This window comes from Choloepus didactylus, chromosome 8, assembly GCF_015220235.1.
Source record: "Choloepus didactylus isolate mChoDid1 chromosome 8, mChoDid1.pri, whole genome shotgun sequence".
Taxonomy (NCBI): domain Eukaryota; kingdom Metazoa; phylum Chordata; class Mammalia; order Pilosa; family Megalonychidae; genus Choloepus; species Choloepus didactylus.
In genome coordinates, this window is record NC_051314.1 from 86747421 (window position 1) to 86773042 (window position 25622).

General features: G+C 36.4%; 1 protein-coding gene across 3 annotated transcripts; it reads left to right on the forward strand.

Annotated features, from left to right (window-relative positions):
- Positions 1 to 5383: 5383 nt before the first annotated feature.
- On the forward strand, positions 5384 to 24248 carry CCNT1 (cyclin T1). Of its 3 annotated transcripts, XM_037847545.1 has the most exons (9): positions 5384 to 5758; positions 7450 to 7531; positions 13460 to 13588; positions 15628 to 15688; positions 17827 to 17889; positions 19187 to 19232; positions 20368 to 20531; positions 20697 to 20767; positions 22320 to 24248. In XM_037847545.1, exons 1-9 carry the CDS (start codon positions 5598 to 5600, stop codon positions 23724 to 23726), a joined length of 2184 nt encoding a protein of 727 aa, XP_037703473.1. In that variant the 5' UTR covers positions 5384 to 5597; the 3' UTR covers positions 23727 to 24248. The 3 variants fall into 3 exon arrangements, 2 of the variants coding, with proteins under 2 accessions (XP_037703473.1, XP_037703474.1); XR_005218504.1 differs by lacking the exon at positions 20368 to 20531 and having other exon boundaries at positions 22320 to 22458; XM_037847546.1 differs by lacking the exons at positions 20368 to 20531; positions 20697 to 20767; positions 22320 to 24248 and adding an exon at positions 19571 to 20309.
- Positions 24249 to 25622: the final 1374 nt, after the last annotated feature.

Below are 25622 nucleotides of genomic sequence, written 5' to 3' on the forward strand. Positions count from 1 at the left end.
ATATTACAAATGAATTAATTATTTTAAAAACAAAAGTAATAAACAGTCACAACTCACTTCCTAAGTATTTTACTACATTTTGCTATCATCTACATTTGTGAAGTTATTTACATCTTTTGTATCTGTATGGAGGAAATACTACTTAATGGTGTGCATGTCTCTTCCCAACTCCATGGTCACTGATGTCACGTTGGTAGCTTGAAATCAACCATGGTGGGAGAATTTATACCACATAAATTGGCAAATGATACAAAAATAAGGGCTTGATTTATTGTTTTGTTGACTTTCTTGACTTAAAGTTATAGAAAAATGTTAATGCATACTAAATTTAAAAGTGTGTCATGTCTGTGGCTGTTACATTGTTAAGAGCACAAAAAACAAATATTCTTTCAGTATTAAAAAACTATTACCTAGTTCAGCAAACAAGTTTCTCAAGTCACTAAATGAGTGAAGTTCTGACATAAATCTTCATTGTTTCACTTTCATCTCAGTGATTAATGTAAATGACTACTGTTCTAGTTTCCTAATCCAGAAATGGTTTGGCTTTTATAAAGGGGGTTGTGCCAGTTTGAATGTATAATGTCCCCCAAATACCATTATCTTTGATGTAATCTTGTGTGGGCGGACCTATGGGTGTTGATTAGATTGTAATTCTTTGAGTGTTTCCATGGAATGTGCCCCACCCAACTGTGGGTGACAACTCTGATGAGATAATTTCCATGGAGGTGTGGCCCCACCCATTCAGGGTGGTCCTTAATCAGTGGAGCCATATAAATGGGCTGACAAAAAGAAGGAACTCAGTGCAGCTGTGAGTGACGTTTTGAAGAGGAGCTACAGCCAAGAGGGACACTTTGAAGAAAGCACAGGAGCTGCAGATGAGAGACATTTTGAAGACAGCCATTGGAAGCAGACTCTTGCTCCAGAGAAGCTGAGAGAGGACAAATACCCCGAGTGCAACTAAGAGTGACATTTTTGAGGAACTGCAGCCTAGAGAGGAACATCCTGGGAGAAAGCTATTTTTTTTTTTTTTTTTTACTCATCATTTTATTGAGATATATTCACATACCACGCAGTCATACAAAACAAATTGTACTTTCGATTGTTTACAGTACCATTACATAGTTGTACATTCATCACCTAAATCAATCCCTGACACCTTCATTAGCACACACACAAAAATAACAAGAATAATAATTAGAGTGAAAAAGAGCAATTGAAGTAAAAAAGAACACTGGGTACCTTTGTCTGTTTGTTTCCTTCCCCTACTTTTCTACACATCCATCCATAAACTAGACAAAGTGGAGTTTGGTCCTTATGGCATTCCCAATCCCACTGTCACCCCTCATAAGCTACATTTTTATACAACTGTCTTCGAGATTCATGGGTTCTGGGTTGTAGTTTAATAGTTTCAGGTATCCACCACCTGCTACCCCAATTCTTTAGAACCTAAAAAAGGTTGTCTAAAGTGTGCGTAAGAGTGCCCACCAGAGTGATCTCTCGGCTCGTTTTGGAATCTCTCTGCCACTGAAGCTTATTTCATTTCCTTTCACATCCCCCTTTTGGTCAAGAAGATGTTCTCCATCCCACGATGCCAGGTCTACATTCCTCCCCGGGAGTCATATTCCACGTTGCCAGGGAGATTCACTTCCCTGGGTGTCTGATCCCACGTAGGGGGGAGGGCAGTGATTTCACCTTTCAAGTTGGCTTAGCCAGAGAGAGAGGGCCACATCTGAGCAACAAAGAGGCATTCAGGAGGAGACTCTTAGGCACAAATACAGGGAGGCCTAGCCTCTCCTTTGCAGCAACCGTCTTCCCAAGGGTAAAACCTGTGGTAGAGGGCTCAACCCATCAAACCACCAGTCCCCTATGTCTGTGGTCATGTTAGCAACCATGGAGGTGGGGTAGGCGAATACCCCTGCATTCTCCACAGGCTCCTCAAGGGGGCACTACATCTTTTTTTTTTTTTTCCTTGTTTGTCTTTTTTCTTTCTTTTTTTTTTTTTTTTTTTTTAAATTTACGGGAAAGCTATTTTGAAATCAGAACTTGGAGCAGACGCCAGTCACTTGTCTTCCCAGCTAAAAGAGGTTTTCCGGACACCGCTGGCCATCTTCCAGTGAAGGTACCCGATTGCTGATGTGTTACCTTGGACATTTTATGGCCTTAAGACTGTAACTGTGTAACCAAATAAACCCCCTTTATAAAAGCCAATCCATACCTGGTGTTTTGCATTCTGGCAGCATTAGCAAACCAGAACAGGGGTTTATTTGGTTACACAGTTACAGTCTTAAGGCTATAAAGTGTCCAAGGTAAGGGGGTGCCTTCACTGGAGGATGGCCAATGGTGTCTGGAAAACCTCTATTAGCTGGGAAGGCACATGGCTGGCATCTGCTCCAGAGTTCTGGTTTCAAAATGGCTTTCTTCCAGTACGTTCCTCCCTAGGCTTCAGCTTCTCTCCAAAATGTCACTCTCAGTTGCTCTTGGGGCATCTGTCCTCTCTTAGCTTCTCTGGAGCAAAAGTCTACTTTCAACAACTGTCTTCAAACCGTCTCTCATCTGCAGCTTCTCTTCACCTCCTGTGCATTCTTCAAAGTGTCTCTCTTGGCTGTAGCGAGCTCGTTCCTTCTGTATGAGCTTATATAGTGCCCCAGTAAACTCATTAAGGCCCATGCTGAATGGGCGGGGCCACACCTCCATGGAAACTATCCAATTAGAGTCATCACCCACAGTTGGGTGGGGCGCCTCTCCATGGAAACACTCAAAAGAATTACAATCTAATCAATACTGATATGTCTGCCCACACAAGATTACATCAAAGATAATGGCGTTTTGGGTGACATAGTACATTCAAACCAGCACAACTCTATCAACAAAAATTTGCAGCTACACTTGTTCATCAATTGCAACCACAGTTTGGATGTCACGGTTGTAATCAAATTGATTCAAAAGTTTGGCAAAAGACAGCAAAAGCATTCTGTGAGAATCAGAGTCTCATAGAAATTTACAACAAAGAATACTTTATTACTTTTTATAAATTGTGTGCTGTACATACTTTTTATCAGTAAAATTTACAATAATCTTACAAACATACATAGACACATAAAATTTCTTTTCTGGGTAGCTGGTTGTTAATCATTTACCAGCACATAAACATCACAGCCGACCTTACTGAAGTAGAGTTGGAAAGAGATGGGCAATAATAGCACACCATCTTTTCACATGAGACCATATTTACATTGGGGAGATTTTTTTTTATGCAATTTTATTGAGATATATTCATATACCAGATAATCATCCAAAGTGTATAATCAGTGGCTCATGTATCATCATATACTTGTGCATTCATTCACCACAGGGGAGATATTGTTTTAGCATTACTAAATGGTAATGTTTGACATGATTGAAATTTTGCATTCATAAGCACACTGGAAAACAGGATGAAACCGTGAACTATGCTGTAATCCTGTACCCACCAAGATTATTCTATAGGAAGAATAGACCAATAGGTGTGATTTCAGGAAACAGCCTTATTTAAATTTAAAAGAATTAAGATTTTTTAAATTGTTCTTCAAGGGCAAATTTTTCAGAAGGCTAAGATTCACTTGACAATAAACATGCATTAACAACTACTCTATGCCAGATGGTATTCTGTCAGGATGCAGAGATGACATGTGAAATTATACAACTAGTTAAAAGAAGAGCTGAGAGTTGAATCCAAGCTGTACTAAAAAACTCCTGTTAGCAATTTTGCTATCACTGTTTCCTACTTTCAAATAATTACATCTTCATTCTAAAAATATTTTCTCTGATTTAAAGTCTCCCTCTTCTGTAAGGCAGGGTAGCAAGCCATTAGTTAGCAGTTGTGTTGCCTGACACCTGACCCACACAGGAAATTTTCCCTGAAAGAAGGGCATACTCACCCAGGAGAGCAAATTCAAAGCAGAGTCATAAAAAGAGATTTGGTGGAGAATCAAACACAGGTCAAAGAATTATGTAAGAGTGATATGGGAGAAATAATGTTGGTTGTTTCAAAGACAATACCCATGACTAGACAACTAAAAAAAATGCTTATTTTATTAAAAGAAACAAGCCTGTAATGAAAGATGCTTGAAATCATAAGCTTTTAAATGTTATAACCTGAAGTAAATCATTAAAATCTTCCTGAATCTCAATTTCTCCGAAGTAAAATGGAGCTAACACTAATGGTAGACAGTATATGGCAGAGGGGTCTTGAAATGGAAAGAAATACTTCCGAGAATGAATTATAATCAAACATACTGAGTAACATCAGACATGTCTAGAAATGACAAAACCCAAAATAATATAAAAACAAGACAAAGGATTCTAACACTATACAAATTTAATCAAGGTAAGTTGAATATGGTTCTAGAAAAGTAGTAGTACAAGAGGCAGTTTGCCAGAATGGAAAGAACTATGGAATTAGGCTTGATTTAAAAATTTGCACTTATTAACGGTGTGGTGTAGGGCAAACTACTTAATATCCTCGAGCCTCCGTTTACTGCAGGGAGTTGTGAGCATTTTTTTTGACAAAGCTTTATTAACTATAGGGTTGTACTACTTAGATGCTGGGAATACAAATATTAAAAAGGCATGATCCTTCCCTCAAATAATTTCAATACAGTGTAATAAATACTTCAGTATTAATGATAACAACATCTATGGAATGTTTCCTGTGTGCCAGGTATTATCATAAGTGGTTTTTAACGTATTTAATCTTCTCATTTCCATTTTATAGAAGAGGCACAGAGGATCGAAGAGCTATCAAGCCATGAAGCTGATACATCTTGACAAAGAGCAGGAACTTGAAAATTTGTGCTTGTGCGGTGTGGTGGTGGTGGAAGCGTTCCAGGCAGCCTTAGTTTACCCGTTTTGCAAAACAGAAACTAAAACATTACTAACTCTTGAGGTTGTGCCGATTAGAATGTTTCTTAGCTTTCGGCTAAAGCGGTTTTTAAGATGTGTTGTATTATTTTACATTGCTACCAAAAAAGGAAGAAGAGCCTTCCAGGTACTTTATGTTTCAATATACGACAGGGCTATTCTCTTTGATTATTGTTTCAGTTTTTGACTGCCTCACCTATTTACTCTTTATTACCGTCTGCTCCACTTTATATCTTCCTGTCCGCCAGAAAGCAAGTTCTCTAAGGAGCCGCCCAGGGGTACGTAGGTATACGTCTGATCCCGCCACAACTGTTACGGGGCCGGCTTATCCCGGGCGCGAATACTCAACCGAGTTCTCGCGGGAAGAGATGTGTGTTTTTTTTTTTTTTTTTCGGAACCAGAACTCCTAACCCCACCCTTCGTCCCAAAGGTCACATGATTGGCGCCTGCGTCCTAGACCCAAGTCTTTCCTGGTCATCTACTGGCTGTTAATTCTGCTACAGGGTGTCTAGAGGTCCATTCCGGAAGTAGACCCTTTGACTGTCACTCGACGGCGGAAGCGTGTCACAACCTAGCTGTCGACCCTTAGCGGAAGTTCGTCACGTCGCAGTTGCCTCCACACAGCGGATGTGTGTCGCCGCTTAGGTGACGCTGGGAAGGGCTTGCAGCCTCTGCCGCTGCCTTCTGGTTGAAGCACTATGGAGGGAGAGAGGAAGAGCAACAACAAACGGTGGTATTTTACTCGAGAACAGCTGGAAAATAGCCCATCCCGTCGTTTTGGCCTGGACCCAGATAAAGAACTTTCCTATCGCCAGCAGGCGGCCAATCTACTCCAGGACATGGGACAACGTCTTAACGTGTATCCTTGCGGCCTAGGCCTTCGGCCTTGGAGTGGGTCCCGCCATACTCCGGCGTCCAGGCCTGAGGCCCTGTCAGGCACGGAAGGGGGAAGAGGGTGGGCAGAAGCTGAATGTCTAGGTGGGAGAGTCCACGAATGAGAGGGCTGAAATTCAGTGTTCGCGCTGGGGAAGCGAGGCGGAGTTAATTTCCCGCTCGCTCACGCGTGCCGCCAATCTCGCTAGGAATTCGTATCCTTCCTGGCTTTGTGTTTTAACCAGCCCTTGGTAGTTCCTCTTCAGCGTGTTCTGACCTCCTGCTTTGGCGACTTTGAGATTTTGTTTTTCCGCTACACCCAAGGCATCTGATAGAAGTTTCACTGTTTTGATGGCAGCCTCCCAAACCTAGGGTGCAAAGAGTTTTGAGAAGTTCACAACCTGAAAGTCTTTATAGGGTGGCCTGGAACTAATGCCTCCAGCAGCTTACATTCAAATTCAGGTCGTCTCATTTTCTAGCTGTTTCAGTAACCTGTCAGATTCTTGGTTTTCTCTCTGTAAAATGGGGTGATAACTTGCATTTGTTTCAGCACAGTGCTTGGCACTCAGACAATCAAATGCCAGCTTTTTAGTGTTTTATAGCATTTTATAGGAAGGAATGGCATCAGCTTACATTTGTAGGAATGTATACCTAAGATCTAATGTTTTTAAAAATCATTTACAAAGTATTGGGTTCTTAAATTACTCAAAGTGCTAATGTGTATTTGTTTTCTTCATTTCTCAAAGATGATGTATTTTATGATCTTTTCCACGTGTTTTTGTTTGTCAGAAAATAAACTTTGTGGCAGAGAAAGCTAATATAGGTTCTTCTCTGTGCATATGAAAAATTATTCTTGGGTTGCAGCTTCCATGAAATAATGTGATGCTGACGGTAATTTTTGGGTCCTAAGATTGTGTTCTTATCGAAAGAGGTGTCCTCTTTATTATTGCAGATATCCAGTTTGCATCCCAAGCATTCAGTCAGTAATGAGTTGTCTTTTTGTTTGAAATTTTGCTTCAGTGCATTCTTTTTGTATGTGTGTTGTTTTTAAAGTTGTTCCCATGATGGGACTGTATCATCTGTCTACCCAGCATTGCCTTCTGAGGTTTTTAGAAGTAATGCACTTAAAAAGTTTTCCTTTCAGTAAAGATGAATGAGTGGCAAACGATTTCACAGTGTTTCTACCACGTGAGAAGGCTTCTTGGCAGAGACTGTAGGAACTGAAATGGTAATTGCTGTAGCTTAGAAGTTGAGGGACACAGAGGAGAGGTTTCCAGGGGCCAGATCTGGGAGGGCCTTGTAAATCATGTTAAAGAAATATCCTGAGCTAATGGATCACCATTGTAGTAGGCAAGTGACAGAAAGGTTTAGATCATATGTAGTTTTGTTTATATCCCATCTTGCTCCAGACTTCCTGAGAAACTCATTTGTTTATTCATTCAACAAATTTGTATTGAGTACCTATTTTGTGTAAGACATCGTTCAGTGTCAATTGGCCGTTAGTAATTTGGTGGAAGAAAACAGATCTGCTCTTTAATTTGGAGAGGTAAATAAGATTTTCATGTTGGAGCATCTAATATGCTTGACTATATGGTCTGTTTGGGAGGAGATAAAGGTTATATTTTGGGGACTTGCTGTCTGTCTGCCTGTTTTTGGGCTTTAACTTGAATACTTCAGCTCACAATTGACTATCAATACTGCTATAGTATACATGCATCGATTCTACATGATTCAGTCCTTTACACAGTTTCATCGAAATGTAAGTATAATTTTTTTATAAGGTGCTATCTTCTTGTGAATGATTCTAAGTGTTGACTTATTTTTAGGATGTGAATCTGTGAAGCTAGGTATAGCTTCTGTAATGCAAGATATTGGTAGAATGGGTATGGGAGGAATTGCACAGGCAGCCCTTTGAATTTGTGAATTAATTATTCCTGATTTTTGCTGAGTATCCAGTCAGCTTAGATCCCCCCTTCCTCTTGCCATTCCATACCTCTTGATTGCAAGGAGCAAACCCTTATTAAGGGAAGACTAAGCATTTTAGCACCCAGTGTAAGCTATCTGAGAGCCAGAATGGAAGGTAGTGGACGAAAGAGAAATTTGAACAGGAAATGCATAATGTATAGGTGTTGTTCTAGTTTGCTAATGCTGCCAGAATGCAAAACACCAAAAATGGATAGGCTTTTATAAAAGGGGGTTTATTTGGTTACACAGTTACAGTCTTAAGGTCATAAAGTGTCCAAGGTAACGCATCAACAATTGGGTACCTTCACTGCAAGATGGCCAGTGGCATCCGGAAAACCTCTGTTAGCTGGGAAGGCACGTGGCTGGTGTCTGCTCCGGAGTTCTGGTTTCAAAATGGCTTTCTCCCAGTACGTTCCTCTCTAGGCTTCAGCTCCTCAAAAATGTCATTCTTCGTTGTTCTTGGGGTGTTTGTCCTTTCTTAGCTTCTCCAAAGTAAAAGTCTGCTTTCAACAGCCGTCTTCAGACTGTCTCTCATCTGCAGCTACTCTCTCAGCTCCTGTGCGTTCTTCAGAGTGTCCCTCTTGGCTGTAGCTCCTCTTCAAAACGTCACTCTCAGCTGTACTCAGTTCCTTCTGTTTGTCAGCTCATTTATATGGCTCCAGTGATTTAATTTAGATCCACCCTGAATGGGCAGGCCAACACCTCTATGGAAATTATCCAATCAGAGTCATCACCCACAGTTGGGGGGCACATCTCCATGGAAACACTCAAAGAATTACAATCTAATTAATACTGATAGGTCTGCCCACACAAGATTACATCAAAGATATTGGTGTTTGGGGGAACATAATACATTCAAACTGGCACAGCTGTCCTGCAAATTCTGAAGGTATTCTACAATAAGAACTATATGTAGTATACAATATACATGTGGAATCTGGACAAAATAAATCTCAAATTAGTGTGTACCCTATACCTAAACAGGTTAATAATATTTCCCCCTGCTTTTACCTTTTAAGTTAAATCTTCCTTCCTATGTATATTAAGCTTAGCAAGGACAGAGACCCATTTTTCTGTATGTCTTCCAAATTACCTTCAGGAAACTTGTTGAGTGGATATATGATTTGGTAATTATTCAGAATAGACATAAACTTTCGGTTGACCTTTTTCTAAATCCAGTGATGCATTTAATTTGTGATCGTTTATCCTCTGTAGAAGATTGATTTTAGGTATATTCTGGAATTATATAAAAAAATCACCCTTTTAATATATTAGTTCTAAGAGTTTAGATGTGATGAATCCAAATTCAAATTCGAGAGGACTTAATACATTGTTGTAGCATTGATATATTTATGTCCTGTCAAGCCGCCATGCATTTTTTTTCCTAGTCAAAAAAATTTTTAAGTGAAGCAAACACTTAATTGGAGTGTTCTAGAATTCACAAATATATAATGGATTCTCCATTTATAAATGTGTTTTAAGTATAGCATTTTTAAAATAGTAAACTTTATTATTTTTAGAACAGTTTTAGGTTTACAGAAAAATTGCCCAAAAAGTACAGAAAACTCTGGTATATATACTTCCCACACCCAGTTTTCTCTGTTAACATCTTACCTTAGTGTGGCACATTTGTTGCAGTTGAACCAATATTGAGACATTAGTAACTAAAGTCTTTAGTTTGCATTAGGATTCACTCTTGGTGTTATATGGTTCTTTGGGTTTTGACAAATGCTCTCAAGAGTCATGTATAAGGTATATAGAATAATATACTGAATAGCTTCACTTCTCTAAAAATGCCCTGTGCTTCACCTTTTAATCCTGTTCACCCTCCCCCCTTGCCTGTGCCACCTCTTATGTTTTTACTTTTCCTGAATGTCATATGGTTGGAATGATACAGTATGTAGCTTTTTCATACTGGCATCTTTCATTAGCAATATGCAATTAAGGTCCCTCTGTGTTTTTGTGCTTGAGAGTTTGTTTCTTTTCATCACTAGAAAATGTACCACAGAATATGTTCATTGAAGGGCATCTTGGTTGCCTCCAATTTTGGCAATTATGAATAAAGCTATTATAAACATTTATGTGCAGGTTTTTCTTGGATGTACAGTTTCAACTCCTGTGGGTAAATCCCCATGCATTTTAAATGTTATTTTTCTTATTACAAAGAAAAATATGTTCATGGTAAAATTTAAATAATATAGAAATGTATAATGTAGAAGTGAAAGCGCCTCTGGAATCTCATTCTCTAGAAGTAACCATTTATAAACAAAAATATTTTTTGGCATATAGCATCCAAGACATTTTTCTGTGCATATACTAACAATGATGTATTTCTATAAAAATCATGTCATACTGTACTACTATTATGCAAGTTGCCTTTGTCATTTTAACAGTATATTTTGGACATTTTTCATGTTTCTTATTATTTTAAGTAGTATTCTTTATGTAGTACCATAAGTTATTAAAAAGCTCCCTATTGGTTGATATTTAGGTTGTTTCTGGTTATTATTATTTTAAATAATATTACATTGGGATTTCTTGTACGCATATAGTGCTCTTATATGAATATTTTAATATAATAAATTCTAGGTGGAATTGCTGGGTCCAAGGATGTTTAAACTTAAAAAATTTTGTGGTGTCAATTTACTCTATGAAAGATTACACCAATATACATTGTTTCCAGCAGTGTAGAGAGAGTCCTTTTTTCTATGCCATCACCAACCAACAAATATTAATTATTTCAAGAAATATTTATTGAGTTCTATTTGTCAAGTGCTAGGTTACAGTGGTAAATTAATTATTTTCTTAATTTACATTTCTTCAATTAGTGAAGTTGAGCTTCTTATGCCATATTGGTCATTGTTCTTACAAAATTGAAGAATTGACTGAAAATTGGTTGATCAAAGATGCTCTTTGCCTCTTGATATTGTTCTGATTTCTTATTTGTATGAGTTCTTGAGGTATTTAGAGATGTATATCAGGTGGTATGAATTTCTCATTTTGTTGTTTCTGATTGTTTATAGTGTTTGGAACCTAGAGCTCTTGCTTTTTTTTTTTTTTAAATTTTTTGTTGCAGTATAGCATACATACAGTAAAGGATACAAAATCTGAAGTGTACAACTAGAATATTTTTTGAATTATATATATGTAAACACTACTCAAATCAAGATATAGTTCCAATATCCTGGAAGGTAGAGCCCTTGCCTTTTGATTGAAATAGACTATATCTTTAGTGGACATAATTCTGGCTTTGGTTTTACTCTCTTTTTGAAAAGAAATTCAGTCTCATTTACTGAATTTCTGTATGGACTGTCTTAAATGTTTTCAAGTAGGGGCATATAAAAGTAGTAGTGGTGAACTGGTAGTTGGGCTGTGTGTATATATATTGTGCAGAGATGCCTAGCAAATTTGACTGGGTCGTACTTCGCTCTCATTAGTTGATTCTTAAGAGGCCAAGCTTAATGGTTAAGAGTATGGGCTCTGGAGTCAGACATGTCTGGATTTGGAGACTTGCTTTACTGTTTCCTAGGTACATATGTGGCTTTGGGCCTCAGTTTTTTCATCTCTGTGGAGTCAGTAATGCCTACCTCTTAGAGTAGTTGACAGGATTTAAATGAATTAATTAAACAAGTGCCTGCACATAGCATACAGTCAATAAATATTAATTGGCTTTATTATTGTTTTTTTAAAATGGAGAAATGTTGTATTCTTAACTGGTATAAGAATTCCTTGTAGAGAGAAACTGCCTTTGATGAGAAAATGCTTTTGATAAGCCAACTTGGCAAGTGATTCCATGGGGGACATTGAGTATTTGTTTGGTTGACTGCACAAAAATTACACTGAAATTTTATCTCTTGCAGTGTTTGACTTAATGAGATTTTATTTTGCCTTTTGCCCATTGTTTGTATACCATGTTTTGGTTTAGTTCTTTCAAATACATTTTTAGCTCCTTGAAGGCAAATTTGTCAGCTTAAAACCTTAGTGTTGTCTTTGACTTGTCCATTTAGTTATAGAAGTCCTGTTAATTTTTCCCCTATGAATACATATTTTCATTATCATAAAATTAAAACACAGGATATAAAGGAGAAAATGAAGATTTCTCTATACACCCACATTTTTGAAGTGTTTCAAGATATATTACTTTATATATCTAAAATGTTAGCAAGATAGGATATCCAGAGATAATCCTGTTAACATTTTGGTGTATATCCTATTAGAATTTTTTTCTGCTTGCGGATATATATACGCGTGTCTAGTGAAGCCTTGTGTGTTTTCCAAAGCGATGTCTGTGTTTCTTTTTTCCTTTATTTCTACTGACAGTGCCTACACTGGACTTTTATTTTCTTATGCCTAGGTTATTAAAATTTTTTCTTTTTTAAAAATTAATTTTTAATGTAGTCCATCCTTCCTTTCTCCTTCTGGTCCCTCCTTCTACCAGATTAATCTTCGTAAATATTTCTTGAACTTTATGTATTTTCTAAAATCTTTAGTGTCACTCTTCTTAAAAATCTTTGATGTTTCCATATCCTATTATCTGTATCATTAACTACTCAATTTACTGTTCAAAACATTGTACCTCATGCACAGATCCCCGATGCCTTTATTCAGGCCCAATTTCCTCTGGCCCTGCTTTGCTTATCCTAAGGAATATATATATGTAGCATTTTCAAATACAAGCTCCAAGTACGACTGAAACAAATGTGAAGGAAGAAAATTGTTACTGTGAATTGAATTGAATTTTTGACATAAAATCTGTTGTAGAATGGTGTAACATAGGTACAGCAAGGATACAAATAAGTATTAGAATTGTTGGTTCTATTCAGTAAAGTGAAATGGATGTTTAAATTTTGTAAAATTGTTTATTGCATCTGTTTTCTCCTAGTAAATTCTAGCTCTTGCCACTGACATCTTTGACTAATTGTAATTATTCTTAACATTCAAGAAACATTCCTGAGGTTTCCTAGATTACCAGGCTACATTTATGTCATATTACTCTAATCTTTTATATTGTTTAGTGTCTGTGGCTTAGTTGTATATGAGATTGAGTTGTTTTTTGTTTCCTGTTGTCTTCTATGAATAACTTCTTGAGTATAATACTGTGCTTTATGTTTTTTATATTTGTGGTAAATATGCATATGTAATTGAGATATAATTCATGTACCATAAAATTCACCCTTTTAAAGTGTACAATTCAGTGGTTTTTAGTATATTTACAAAGTTGTACATCCATCACCGTTACCTTAATTCCAGAACATTTTCCTCACCCCTGAAAGAACGCCATACGTATTAGCAGTCACTACCCTCCTCCCCTAACCACCCTGGCTCCTGGCAATCACTGATCTACGTTTTTATCTCTATGGATTTGCCTATTCTGGACATTTCATTGTAATCGCTTTTTTTTTCCTTAATTTAAGCATAGTGATTTGATATGAATTCCATAAAGAATCTCATTTAAAATAGAAAACCGTCTACTTAACATCTAGTAACGTCTCGTATAGACAATTTTTAATAAAAGATAGTTTGTTGAAGGACTGTTGCTCAGAAGTGAATGTAGATTAATGGTTGAGAGGAGAGGGGAAGACATAAGTATGTGAAAAAGCATAAACGAGGTAATGAAGTTGAGGCAAGCAAGGAACTTGATTTGAGATGTAGCTTTTTTTAGATCTACCTTGATCTAGAAATAAATTGTAAATATGATATATTTTATTTTCTCTCCATCCAGTCCGTGGCTCCAGCAGCCTTGTTTCTAGCAGCTAAAGTAGAGGAGCAGCCAAAAAAATTGGAACACGTCATCAAAGTAGCACATGCTTGTCTCCATCCACAGGAATCACTTCCTGATACTAGAAGTGAGGTATGGGGTTAATTACACATCTATTTTTCTTTCTTTATTTTGATTATAATTTAGTTTGATAGCTTTGATTTACTGAAGCCTGAAGGGGACTCTTAAAGGAGCATTTCAGTTTTTGTTTTTCTGTACAAAAAAAAAATCCTAAAATTTTATGGCAAAAGTTTGTGTTTATTTTAGTGAAATTGGAAAATGCAGGAAAACAAAGAATAAAATGTATTACCAGCAGTGAACCACTGTTATTTCTAGCTTCTTTTCTATGAATAGATATACATGCATGTGTTTTGCATGTTTTTTTTCACTTACTGTATCTCAAATATTTTTCCATCTTCTGCTTTTTAAAAATGTCTAGATAGTATTTCATCTTATGTATATATAGATTTAACCAGCCTCCCTTAAGATGCATAGATAATTTATAGCTATTTATCACTATAAATATTATAAAGAACATTCTTAAATATAAACTTTTGTTCTGGATCCTTTAAAAAATGAATCATGTCACTATTTTTTTTTTTTAACTTTTTAAGAAATAACAAAAGTTATATATATTCATTATAAAAGAACGTAAATACTTAAGAAATATTTAAAATAAAAATTAAAGTTCATCTCCCCTCCTACTCCTGGGAAGATATTGCAGATTACAGTTTGGTATATTTATTCTTAACAGACGTTTTTCCTATGCATGTGCACATAGGTTTTTTTTTTTTTTCCTTTCCTTTCCTTTCCTTCCTTCCTTGATTTTCTTAAAGAAGGGAAACCCTCCTGGCTTTAGAAGTCAGTAATTGGAGAGATGAGTTGTGAAAAATTGAGAGAGGTCTGACATTTGTAAATGCTTGGAGAAAAATTAGACTTATTTCTGTTACTAGATTTTATCAGTCTCTTGCAGTGAATGCATGTCATCCTTTATCTGATAGATAATGGAATTGTGTGTTTTCTGCTTATCATACTGGAGAAAGGTTTTTTTGGGTTTTGTTTTTGTTTTTGCTACTGGCTCTCCCTAATTAAATGAACTATGTATTTTGACTATCAGTGTGTTGACTTCCTTTATTTTCTCTTTGGGCTGCACCAGTAGCACTTGAAAAGATTGACTACATTGGACTTTATCTTGGTCTGAGACTAGTAAATGCAATTGGTCCATAGACTTGAATTAAAAAAAATACCCATTATTTTTATGTATTTATTTTTTGGTAACCACCTTTTTTTTCTTTCTTGAAAACAGTATTTAAAGTTTCTCACCTAAGGCTCTAGTCCTTATGCGATGATTAGAAGATGCTTTCTTTATTATATGGAAAGGGGAACTGACATTAATAAGGACTTATTCGAGGTCATAAAGTTAAATAGAAAATTAAGAACTGTAGAGTAACTCCTGACCAGTGCTGTTCAGTAGAAACATAATGGGAACTACGTGTAATTAAAAATTTTTTAACACTTAAATTGCATTAAATAGCATCATTAAAAAAAAAAAAGTGAAATTAATTTTAATAATGTCTTTGTTTAACCCAGCCTATCTAAAATCTTATTTTAGCTTGTAATCTATATCATAAAGTTATTAATGAAGTATTTTACTTTTTTTTTTGGAACTAAGTCTTCAGAATTGAGTGTGTATAGTTTTTTTTTTTTTTTCTTTTTTTTTTCACATTTACAGCTCATCTCAGGTTAGCTACATTTCAAGTGCTTAATTAACTACATGTGGCTAGTGGCTACAGTATTGGCCAGCACAGATCTCAGGATTTTGGAGGGGTTATCCCTTTTCCTTTGAACTCTTCTATTACTTTTTAGAAATACAGCATTTAGGGGAAGGTTTAACAGGAGTCAAATGTTTGACAGACCAATTAAATGCCTACAGTACTGCTGGAAGGCTCTGCAAGTATGTTGATATATTTGTTGGAAAAAGATGTATTTTTAATTTTCTTGTATCTAAATCACATGAATTTTAAAACCTAAAATATCAGTCTCAAAATGAACAAATCTTTGGTTCTTGTACTGGAGGAGTAAAATTTTTTGTGCTTTTTTGGGGAGTAATTTTTCTATCTTCTTACCTGTAGGCTTACCTACAACAAGTTCAAGATCTGGTGATATTAGAAAGCACAATTCTGCAGACTTTAGGTATGTTTATTTTCTTTCAAAACTTTTAAAAAATTATATATGTAATATAATGGTATGATTTGAAGATTTGTGAAATAGGAAACAGGAAGAAATTCCTTTGGGAAGGTTTCTGCTAAGTTGCCATTTGTTTCTGGACTTTAGAGGTTTTAGAGCTGAGGGTTTTAATCCAGACCTATACCACAGATAGAGTGCAGGTATAGCTGACTTTTGAAATATCAATTAGCATATTTTTCTATTGTGAGGTTCATGGTTTTTTTTTTTTTAAATGCAGTTTTATTGAGGTGTATTTACATAACATACAGTCCTTCAAAGTGTACAAGTCCTTCAAAGTGTACAAAAAACCGTTTTAAGGTTTTTTCTTTAAACGTTTTTTATTGTGAAATATATATACTGAGAAGTGATAAATTTTAAAATATAGTTTAACATGTAGTTATAGAGCAAATTTCAAAGTATAGTGTGGATTACAGTTCCACAATTTCGGGTATTTCCTTCTGGCTGTTCTAATACACTAGAAACTAAAAAGAAATAACTGTGTAATGGTTTAGTAGTCACAATCATTTGTTAAGTCCTAAGTTCTCTGCTAAAACTCCTCCCTCTCATTTGATCATTTTCTCAGTCTTCAGGGATATTTGGGCAATGACCATTTTAACTTCTTCATGTTGAAAAGGGTGTTGACATTATGGGGTAGGGGAATGCAATTTGTTGATGCTCTGGGAGAGACTAGTACCTCGAAGTTTCAGGGCTTACCTGGCATAGGAAAGATCTGGAGGTTTTACGTTTCTGGAAAATAAACTTAATAAGTAAAACTTTTATAGAGTCTTAGAGCCCTGAGTTTTCTTTAGGGTTTTCAGGAATACTGTTGGCTGGGACTTGACATATCATGGCAATTTGTAATATCTGGCTGAAGCTTGCATCTTAGTAACCCCCAGAATGACTTCTCAACTCTATTGAAATCTTTCAGCCACTGAAACCTTATTTTGTTACCTTTCTTTTCCTCTTTTTGGTCAAGAAGGCATTGTCAATTCCATGATGCCAGGACCAGGCTCATCCCTGGGATTTGTTAAGGTTTTAACCTTAATACCTTTTAAAGTTTTTTTTACATTCTAGTAAATAATGAGAGAAACTAAAGAATATTTTCCTTTAATAGATTTTTATGGTCTGTTTTTAAAATTAATGACCAGCGTGTATGAATGCAGAGTAGAGATGGAGGAACTCAAGCTGTAGCAGTTGTATGGGCAACTGATGTTGTTCTGTTACCTATTGTTATTTTCAGCAGACTGCCTTTAAGAGCTTAGCAAATACGGAAAATAATTTTTTTCTTGTTCTTTTGGACTATCATTTTTCTCTTCTCTAGATAAAGGAGGGTTTCATCAGTTTTGTTGGAAAGTTATTGGTACAACTATGTTTTATTAAACATCTATTTTATTATGCATGTATAAACACAATAAGTTCTTCAAAGTATCTCTAAATTTAATTTCTGTGTTCTTTAAATAATCTCCAGGGAAACCGTATTTCGGGAGCAGTGATATTTTTTGGATGGAATAGATCATTATTATTTTAATTGGAGACCAGTAAGATCTAATTTCTTTACTTATATCTCAGGGAAACTTATTCAAAAACAATTTTTATAAACACACTCATTTTCCACTAAATAATTTTGCTAAAGGCCACTTGAGGTTGGATAAAATAATCAATACTTGTTGCAATTGAGATGATGAAAAAAAAAAATGAGATAAAAGAGGAATAAAATGTTTTTTTTTTTTTCCTCCCAAGGTTAAAGTTTAGAAGGTAGTTATCACTTTGAGTGATTGCTTCTTCCAACCTTATATTAGGGTCTATTAGGTTCTTTTGTTCCTCATAAAGTGTTTTGTGTTCAGAGATTATTGGTTCCTGAAGGTCTTGAGACTATATTAGCTTTATTATCTTAGTGTGGGACCTTTTGCTAAAAAATAACGTAGTGGTGGAGATAATGTATCTTGAGATTATGATGCCTACTTTGTGTGACTCTTTTAGCCCCTAATAGCAGTTGTGGGAGAAAGGAATAAGAGAGATCTTTAATAATGACACAGATAAATAAGTATAAAATGTCTTGAGTATTTTTAACTTTTTAATCAGTTCCTTTTTTTTTTTTTTTAAAGGCTTTGAACTAACAATTGATCACCCGCATACACATGTGGTAAAGTGCACTCAACTTGTTCGAGGTGAGGAATCACAATTAGAGGTGGCTATCTTAAATTGTTTTACCATTTAGAGGCTTTGATTTGCATAGCAACATAACCCAGTTGCTTTGGACAAGAATTAAATTGAAAACTTACCTTGCTTAATCAAAATGAGTGGTTCTTTCCATTGAGTTCTTATAATGAATGCTTTTAGATGATCTCCATTAAAGATAGTTAGCCTCTTGAGGATATTTGTCAAAGCTGGGGGCAGATTTGGAAAGTCACAAAGGCATAAGTATCTAAGCAATTTTAAGGATGTCTTGGGAGTGGGTGACCTTATTTTGATTCTAGGGTTGGTTGTCCTAGACTCTTCTTTTTCAAAGGCCACCCAGAGGATCATCTAGAATTTTATTTGAATCCCTTTCCAATAAAAGATTGTCGGATAGTCCTGACAATACTTTGACATTACTTTTCTTTCTTCTAATTTAACTTTAGTAGCTATAATTGATTGAATCCCAGTTCCTTTTGTGTTTAAATAGTAGTATCAAGAACATCTGGACACCATTGTACATTTAAGTGCCTTTTATAGTTTTGTGCACCAAACTTATAATTGGCCTTATTTTACCTTTCATTGATGTGTGTTTCATCTGAAAAGTCCCCAAGTTTTTTCAAATTCTTCTTTATATTTGAAAGCATTAAAGATTTACATTGAGCAAGGATAGGATTAAGTAGAGATTGACATATGCTAATATTGAAAAGACCAAATTCATAAGGAAGATAAAATTTTGAAGGAGGAATGTGGTTTTTCTATATTAAATAATTTATGAATTATTTGATGATTTGGGGATTGTATCATAGACCACTCAATTAAAAACTTAAATTTTTTTCGGTAAAAGTCACTTTTCCTAAATATATCAAGGCCTTCTGGATTCAGAGCTTGCCTTCCAATTAGTTCATTCCCTAGCTCAGTTTTCTCAGTGTTTCTCCTCGCATCAGAATCTTTGGTTTACTTGTGAAAAATGCTTGTACCTTTCTCCAAACATATTGAATCAAACTCTAGGGAGGATACCTAGGAATTGCATTTGCATAGGTATTCCAGATAACTGGCCTGCAGAATAAGGCTTGAATCTGTAGGTCTGGAAGCAGCATAATTATTAATATAATAATAAAAAATTGTTAATCTGTTTCTTTTGGTAGAATGTAAATATCAAGTGGTCAGGAATCATATCTGCTTCATTTACCAGTGTATTCTCAGTACCTTGCAAATATTAAGTGCTTTCTAAATATTTGTTAAGAATGAATGAAACTAACAACCCCCTCCTCCCCCCTTTTTTTTTAGCAAGCAAGGACTTAGCACAGACTTCTTACTTCATGGCAACCAACAGGTTTATATTTAAATTTTTTCCTCTTTATTTTTGTATAGAACTTTTCTTTGGTTGGAATTATAACCTTTTGAGGGGTATATGGAAAGAAGATGTCAGGTCTGGCTCTTGTAAACTTGGACCCAAAGACCTAGGCATGGAAATGATTTTTGATTCAATGTGTTATAGACAATTCTCTTGTAAAATGTTGACTTTTCTGTGTAGTTTTCATGCTGTACTTTAAATTTCCATGATGCTTTTTAATTTGCCAAGATGATGTAATTATTTAGTACTGATTCTGTATTTGTTAGTTTGCTTTAAAATATCCAAGTACACAGTTCTGAAAATCTACTTTAATTTAGGGCTCATTGACAGTGACTGGAAATCTAATTCAGAGGACTCTGCAATAATTATGACATTTTAAAAGATTCCTTTTTCTTCCCTTGCCCTCAAACATACAGGTACTTTTCTGTGTAAAGAGTTGCAATATTTTTTCTTCCTCTCCCCTTTCTTAAATAAAGTGTTAATACATAACTTGTAATACCAAATGTTTTGCCTCCTCTCATCTCTAATGTATCAGTTGATCATGGAAACCAAGATAACCTCCTAATTAGTGTCAGGATTAAAAAATTTGTTTTCATAGCCTGATATGGGAAATTTTTGAAATAAACCATTAATCAAGCATATTTACACTTGAGGGAGTGATTGTCTTTTTATTATTTTAAATAGAGCTGAGCTATGATTAGCAAGAGTCAAGATCATTTTTAGATAATTTCCTTAAATTCTGAGCTTATTCTCAGGATAACAGACCGTTGTTTTAAAAAAACTGAATACTTTTAAACACCCCAGTTACCTGCTGGGTGATGTATGCCCACTCATTTTTTTTTTTTTTTTTCTTTTTTCTTTTTGGTCCCTGGTCAGTGTGTGAATTGAATGATGTATAGTCAAGAAATATTTGGAAATGTTGTTACCTGAGCAGGTGGGTTAGTAGAAGAACATTATATTGAGTGCTAGATCATAGCACTGGATATTTCTTGCCCTTCTTGCTCTCCAGTGTTTTTTTAAACTTAAAAATTTTTTTTTTAAATAATGGAGAGTTTTAGCTTTGGGTTCAGAATTGAGAGCTCATGACACTCTGTTTCCTTCCCTCTGATGTCAGCCTGCATTTGACCACATTTAGCCTGCAGTACACGCCTCCTGTGGTGGCCTGTGTCTGCATTCATCTGGCTTGCAAGTGGTCCAACTGGGAGATCCCAGTCTCGACTGACGGGAAACACTGGTGGGAGTATGTTGACGCCACTGTGACCTTGGAACTTTTAGATGGTAAGTTTTAGAGTAAGGGACCTGAAAAGTACTTGCTCTTGAACTGTCACATGTATGGCTGAAGGTGACTTGATTCAGATGGAAATAGTGAGTTAGTTGAGGTTATTCTTCTTTCATTACTTCTGCCTCTCTCAGTCTTTCTTCAATTTTTTATTTTGTTTGTAGAACTGACACATGAATTTCTGCAGATTCTGGAGAAAACTCCCAACAGGCTGAAACGCATTCGGAATTGGAGGGTAAGAATTAATTGCTGTCAGCTTGTGGAACAAAATCAGTTTCTTCTTTCATCTGCACCAGTGAATATGACAGAATCAGAAATGTAGCCTAAGTTGGTTTGGAATTTCCCTTTTTATGGTTATGCAATAATCATGGCTTCAAAGTCATAGCTTGGATACTGGCCCGAAAGCCAGTGGGTGTAGTTGATAGCAGGATTTTCTTTGTGTTGTGCAACTCTTGTGATATGGTCATTTGGTCACCACCATTGGCTGAGTATTTTCTATGTGGAGACTGTTAGGGGAAGAAAGTGGCTTCTCTGAATCATTGGCTTCTGGTAGAGGCAAGATAGAGAATTTCAAGGTTAGAGCTGGTACCATAATTTTGTCTTTGATATTACCTACTTTTTAAAATGGCTTTTAGAATTTTGTTTTATATAGATTACAGTCTGAAGTTTTTCAGTCTTATGTATAATTAATTATTACTTTTTCTGATGTCAGAAGTTTGTTAAAAAATATTCCCCTTCATTTCTTATAACTCCTAGACTGACAAGCTTGATTTCATTCTCCTGAGTTGAGTGAGGTGTAGAAAATGAGTTTGCCTCTGAGAAGTCTGGTGTTGGAAGGAGGCTTGAGAGCATTTCTGTTCTATCTTCATCTTCTATTTTCATATTAAATCCCACCAAAATTCTTAGAAGGTGCTTATGGACTAACTGCAATTGTGAGGAGTCATAAGAAGACAAATGTTTGTGAATGATTTTTATATAAGCACACTTTTTTTTGTTTGTTTATGTTGCCTTGTTACATTGGTATATATTTTTTTAAGTTTTTTATTTTTTAGTGCAATTTTATTGAGATATATCCATATACCATGCAGTCCATCCAAGGTATATCATTAGTGGCTCCCAGTATCATCATATGGTTTTGCAGTCATCACCACAATCAATTTTAGAACATTTTCATTACTCCAAAAATAATAATAATAATGAGATAAAATAAAAATATAAAGGAAAACCCAAAATATCATATACTTCTTATGCCCCCTATTACCCTTGGTATTGGTGTGATACATTGTTACTGTTGATGAATGACTATTAAGATGTTAATGTTAGTTATAGTCCTTAGTTTGCAATAGGTACATTTTTCTCCCAGATACCCCTGTATTATTAACTCCTTATAAAAGTGTCATACATTTCTTCTCATTCATGTAAGAAGTTTTTTACATTTGTATTATCCACCAGAAGATTCACTGCATTATACATTTCCATGTTTTCATCGCTAGCTTTCCTTCTGGTAACGTACATGATTCTAAACCACCCCTTTCAACCACATTCACTCACAGTTAAGCACTATTAGTTATACTTACTATAGTGCTAATATCGCCTCTATCCATTTTCAAATGTTTAAGTTCAACTTAATTAAACATTTAAAAATCTTGCTTCTCCTGATGGAAATAGTCACTGGATCTAATGTTAGGGTAGTCTCCAGTGTCACAGCAAGCACAATCTACCTATTTCAGTGTTTTTCCATTTAATAGATTACCTGAAGTGAAGATATGTCATTTGCTTCATTCTAGGCGTGCCAGGCTGCCAAGAAAACAAAAGCAGATGACCGAGGAGCAGATGAAAACACTTCAGAACAGACAATCCTCAATATGATTTCCCAGAGCTCTTCAGACACAACGATTGCAGGTTTAATGAGCATGTCAGCGTCTTCTACCACAAGTGCAGTGCCTTCCCTTCCAACCACTGAGGAGTCATCCAGCAACTTAAGCAGTGTGGAGATGTTGCAGGGTGAGCGTTGGCTGTCCTCCCAACCTCCTTTTAAACTGGAACCTGCTCAGGGTCATCGGACTAGTGAGAATTTAGGTCTTATGGGAGTTGATCATTCCTTGCAACAGGATGGTTCTAATGCATTTATTCCCCAGAAGCAGAGTAGTAGGAGTGTACCATCAGCCAAAGTATCACTGAAAGAATACCGTGCAAAGCACGCAGAAGAGTTGGCTGCTCAGAAGAGGCAGTTGGAGAACATGGAGGCCAATGTGAAGTCACAGTATGCATATGCTGCCCAAAATCTGCTGTCTCACCATGATAGCCATTCTTCTGTCATTCTGAAAATGCCCATAGAAGGTTCAGAAAACCCTGAGCGGCCCTTTATGGAAAAGGCTGACAAAACAGCTCTCAAAATGCGAATCCCAGTGGCAGGTGGAGATAAAGCAGCCTCTTCAAAACCCGAAGAGATAAAAATGCGCATTAAAGTCCATACTGCAGCTGACAAGCACAATTCTGCAGATGACAGTGTTACTAAGAGCCGAGAGCACAAAGAAAAGCACAAGACTCATCCATCAAATCATCATCATCATCACAATCACCACTCACACAAGCACTCGCACTCACAGATTCCAGCTGGCACTGGGAACAAACGTCCAGGTGATCCAAAACATGGTAGCCAGACAAGTATCTTAGCACACAAAACCTATGGTTTGTCTAGTTCTTTCTCCTCTTCCAGTTCTGCTCGTAAAAGGGGCCCCCCTGAAGAGACTGGGGGAGCAGCTTTTGATCATCCAGCCAAGATTGCCAAGAGTACTAAATCTTCTTCCATAAATTTCTCCTTTCCTCCTCTTCCTACAGTGGCCCAGTTGCCTGGGCATAGCTCAGACACAAGTGGCCTTCCTTTCTCACAGCCCAGCTGTAAAACTCGAGTTCCTCATATGAAACTGGATAAAGGCCCCACTGGAGCCAATGGCCACAACACAACCCAGGCAATAGACTATCAAGATACTGTGAATATGCTTCACTCTTTGCTCAGTGCCCAGGGTGTTCAGCCCACTCAGCCCCCTGCATTTGAATTTGTTCATTCTTATGGTGAATATCTGAATCCACGGGCTGGTGGAATTTCCTCCAGATCTGGCAATACAGACAAACCACGGCCACCACCTCTACCATCAGAACCTCCTCCACCACTCCCACCCCTTCCTAAGTAAAAAAGAAAAAAAAGAAAGGAGAAAAAAACTTCTTTAAAAAAACATTTTTTTTTTTTAAACTACTGGTCTAAGAAAATGGCTTCCCTTATGAAATATGTCACCTGAACTAGGGAATAAATTGATGATAAGTAGATAGGAGGGTGGTAAAGGGCCTTGGTTATTATATCTTACTGCCTCAGAAATCTAACTATTTTATTATAGTTTTTACTGGTATTAGAGAGGTGGGACTGTGTTGAAGCTGTGAAGGATTAAGAACACTTTCTGTATTCTTGGCCTCTCCACCTCCTACTTAGGTTGCTAGGAATGGATAACTTCCCTCTTGCCAGAACTGAAAAACAGAGATTTTATCAAACAATTGTAGAAACTTTTCTTTGTCAGAGGAGAGGAAGTATTTAAATGTCAAAATCTTTTAAAAGACTTTTTAAAAATAATTTAAAGAAAGTAAGTTATCTGTCTAGTTTTTTTATATAATCGGGGAGGGGATAGGGATTTTGCTGTGTGGATGCGATACATAGCAATGACACGGGATGGGGGGGATGGGATAGGGTATGTGTGGGGGGTGGGTGGGAGGGTAGGATTTTGGTCAGGAGTTCTGTGATAGGCTCAGGCCACTTGAAGTGTGGGTATGTGTGTTTTTATGTGTGTGTGTTTAAAAATCATGTTTTACCTTTCCCTCCTTTTCCTTCTCCATTTTCACTTCCCAGTGGTCTACTAGAGAGAACATGGTATAGCCTTGAGAACGTAAAGGAAGGAAGAGGCATGCAATTTACATGATGGCATTTTTCCCTTTCTTTATGTTATAATTGAGTGGTAGTCCTCTAAATTCTAGTTTGGGCACATGTAACCAATGGCCTGACTCTTGACTCCATTATAAACTTCCTTTTCATCCCTTTTTTTCCTCTGATGCAGAACAAAGGTGGGGTTGAGGCAGCAGGGTTGGAGAGCAAGGCCAGCTTCTGTACCACGGAATTGGGTTTGTCTCTTTTTCAAGTTGGGCTTTGGGAAATTGGTCAAGTCAGAGCAGTCTCAGGGTTTCTGAAGGGAATGGGGATGTGCTATGTATCCTATCTATGAAAGCCCAGACTATATGTGAGAATGGTTCTGGGAGAAGCCATGGAGCTAAAGAATACTAAAAAACAATGAAATTATGATTTGGAATCTTAAAATATTGTGTTTTTAAGTACATTATGAATGTAACTTGCTTTTTATCTGTATATCTGAAGGGAAACAGCTACATCCTATATTTTTTATAGGCCTATTTGACTTCAGAGATTGGAGCTTATTAATTGAACAGTACTGGTGCCATAAGGGTGAGCCAGCCTACACAGATACTGTTATGCTTAGATTGTCCTCTTTGGTGGCTTTACCTTATGGAAAGTTTCTTGAGATTTCTAAGGGTCCTTTAAAAAACGGGTCTTGTTAAGGGGGCTTGATTGTCTCAGATTTTAGGAATGAACATTTTTGATGAGGAAAGAAATCTTTCAAGGTGCTAGAAAGAATTCTAAGGCAAGCTCTCTAACTGCAAATGCTACCTAGCCTCAAATCATTAGATTTGATAATCTGGTCTTTATGGCATTTTTGGTTCTGGAGCAGATTTGAATTTTGTTGTCTTTGTAATGCAGTGTTCTTCATGCCAAATACTCTTTAGGAAGAAGACGAATTCTTTTAATTGGAAGTTGTAGGGAGAAAGGAGTTGTACATGTGCTGCTGCTACTTGCCAGGAACAGGTTGGGAAGAAAAACTGTGGCAGTTTAATTGATGAAGCACTGGCTTAATACAGGAAGGAATTTGTAGAATAAACTTTAACTGAAAGTGCATAGAAAGAAAAGACTATTCACATTTGGAATTAGTGTCCTGCATCTCTGCATATTTGAAATGTCTAGAATGCCTGCCATT